Source organism: Triticum dicoccoides, chromosome 5A (genome assembly GCF_002162155.2).
Source record: "Triticum dicoccoides isolate Atlit2015 ecotype Zavitan chromosome 5A, WEW_v2.0, whole genome shotgun sequence".
Lineage (NCBI taxonomy): Eukaryota > Viridiplantae > Streptophyta > Magnoliopsida > Poales > Poaceae > Triticum > Triticum dicoccoides.
The window spans coordinates 142,232,906-142,235,252 of record NC_041388.1 but is presented as its reverse complement, the minus strand read 5'-3'; the positions used below and the strand labels follow the sequence as shown (position 1 = coordinate 142,235,252).

Below are 2,347 nucleotides of genomic sequence, written 5' to 3'. Positions count from 1 at the left end.
GATACCAGTCTCTCTTTAGTTATGATATTTATAGAATGCTCTATGAATTTCACTTATATTTTTTAGAGTATGGATGAAATTATCATTAAAAGTGGGTTTGAAGAAGTCAACTCTACATATTATGGATCCCACTATTTTGAAGGGTGACAATTGACCATGTGGATTATGCAATTTTTAAAAGTGAGTTGGAAGAGGTCAAAGTGTAGTCATTGGTGTTGATCCCACTATCTTGGAGATTCCCTCATATGATCATTTACTCTTCTGCTTCACTTGTACCTTTGAAATAAAATTTATGAATGAATTGAATGTCATGTGCTTCGTTTACTATATGTATATTGAGAAGTAAAGATGCATCTACACCTTATTGATCAATAGAAATGAAACTATGGTAGTGCATATCTTTAATCAACTAAGGGAGTTGTATTACAAAGAGCAATAGTTGCATTAAGTTAACCCTACTATGTTGTGGTGGTAAGTATCTCTCAGTGAAGGACGGAGGATTGGCTTGACACATGTTTGATAAATTTCAGTTCAGCCTTGGTGGTATTCAGGTTTGTAAGTTATCATGTATATTTCTTCCCCATAATGTTACTACTAGAGAATGCATGAGTGTGGTTACTGTACTCGTTAAAGTGGCTACTCCCGGTCTTTGGCTAGCCTTTTCCTATACAAAGCAGAAATAATGTTTATGCATCCAAAATCCTTGAAACAATAATGTAATTCTGTATACCCTAAAAAGATATGTATATCCTTGAAACAATAATGTAATGTAATACAACTAATCTCATCCTCAAGCTCACTGTCAGTGGATATCTCATCGTCAGCTAGTTCCATATCAGTGGACAGCAGTATCTGTAATTTTGTATACCCTAAAAAATTGAGCATCCTTTTTTTTGGAGGAGATTAGCTATATATAAAAAAATGAGCATCTGTATATTCGGTAGCAATGATGTGTGCTGGCAAACGTACGTCGCTGAGACAAAAACGAGGCAAGTGTTGGTTGGTCTCATGTGAAGACTCAGCTGCTGACCAGGGCTCCGCTTTCCCGGACAGGAAACTTCTTTGGTCTCCGCACTCTGCCCAGCCATGGCCGCAGTTGCCATTCCTGGCCGCTCACTGTCACCACCAACCAAAAAGCTCTCCTCCACCAAGCACCATCATCAGCCAGCAGCTGCTGCCGCCTCAGTCCTCACATGGCACCTGCACACCTCGAGAGCACCTACAAAGCATCTCCCTTCCGCAAACCAACGCAGCAGCAGCTTCTTCCCAACACCACCGAGAGTCCCATGGCTGGAGCGCGTCGGTCGGAGCAGTCCCTTGCTGTCGCTGGCTCGACGCGGGATCCCGGCCGGCCCCAGCGCAGGCGGGCCCAATTCCCGCTGTACGCCGAGCTCGCCGCGCTGCTCCCCGGCGACCTCTCTCGGGTACGTACCTGCGTGCTCTCGCCTGAGTCCCCTGGCCTCTTCCCTTCCTCGTCGGTTCTTGATCTTGGGCATTGCCAATGGCGATGCCCTCATCTTCTCCTCTCCGGGAATTACCCTGATTGATCGCCGCGCTGATGCATGCAGGCGAACCAGGTGGAGATCTTGGACGCGGCGGTGGCGCACCTGAAGGTGCTGTCGGGCACGGCGGCTGTGCTCGAGGCGTACAGGGCGCTTCAGCGCGACGCGGGGCCTGTGCGCCCAGCAGCTGTCGAGGTGGCGTCACGGGAGGCGGTCTGCATAGCCGTGCGGGCGGCGGCAGCGCGTCCGGGCGCGCTGACGCGCTTGCTCGAAGTGTTCGATCGGCGCGGAGTGGAGGTCCTGGGGGTCACGGTGACGCGCGACGGGCGTGCCGCGACTGCCGATGTCATGGTCACTGCGGCCGCCGCGGCGCCGGAGGTCGTCGAGCTCATCAAGGCGGAGATCGCTGGCATCAAGTGAGCCATGATCGATGCGGCTCGGAGCTAACCTTTTGGCAGTTTGAATTGAGTTTCATCGTTTAATCCCCTACGATGCAGTGGAAACTAATTAGGATTAGACATGCGGAGCCGATGAATGGATGATTGCAACAGCAGAAACTATGGAAAAAATGGTAGATTCAGCGGTTCATGTTGGACTTTTGTTTTGTTTTGATATTGCAGCAACCGAATTTCGATGGAGCAGGAGAAAACGGAACCGGATCCTTTAATATTTTCAATGGATGTCACGTAAGCTACAGTAACCGTGACATCCTTTTTCACATCCATATAATTAAATCTAAAATGATTATAATTAATTTGCAAATTACAAATTTACTGTATACATTTACAAAATTAACATACAAAACAAATTATGATGCGATAAAATTATTTATTTATTTATTTTTG

At 46.9% G+C, this 2,347-nt stretch overlaps 1 protein-coding gene across 1 annotated transcript; it reads left to right on the top strand.

The window, feature by feature from the left end:
- The first annotated feature begins 1,193 nt into the window (after positions 1-1,193).
- Positions 1,194-2,090, top strand: LOC119299291. The gene is made up of 2 exons (XM_037576532.1): positions 1,194-1,424; positions 1,569-2,090. Exons 1-2 carry the CDS (start codon positions 1,194-1,196, stop codon positions 1,920-1,922), a joined length of 585 nt encoding a protein of 194 aa, XP_037432429.1. The 3' UTR covers positions 1,923-2,090.
- Positions 2,091-2,347: the final 257 nt, after the last annotated feature.

What these genes read in the sequence shown, in the direction of transcription:
- LOC119299291 (XM_037576532.1), top strand. Translation starts at nt 1,194, where the DNA reads ATGGCACCTGCACACCTCGAGAGCACCTACAAAGCATCTCCCTTCCGC. An exon ending in TCCCCGGCGACCTCTCTCGG is followed by an intron (nt 1,425 to 1,568) that starts GTACGTACCTGC and finishes TGATGCATGCAG; the next exon opens with GCGAACCAGGTGGAGATCTT.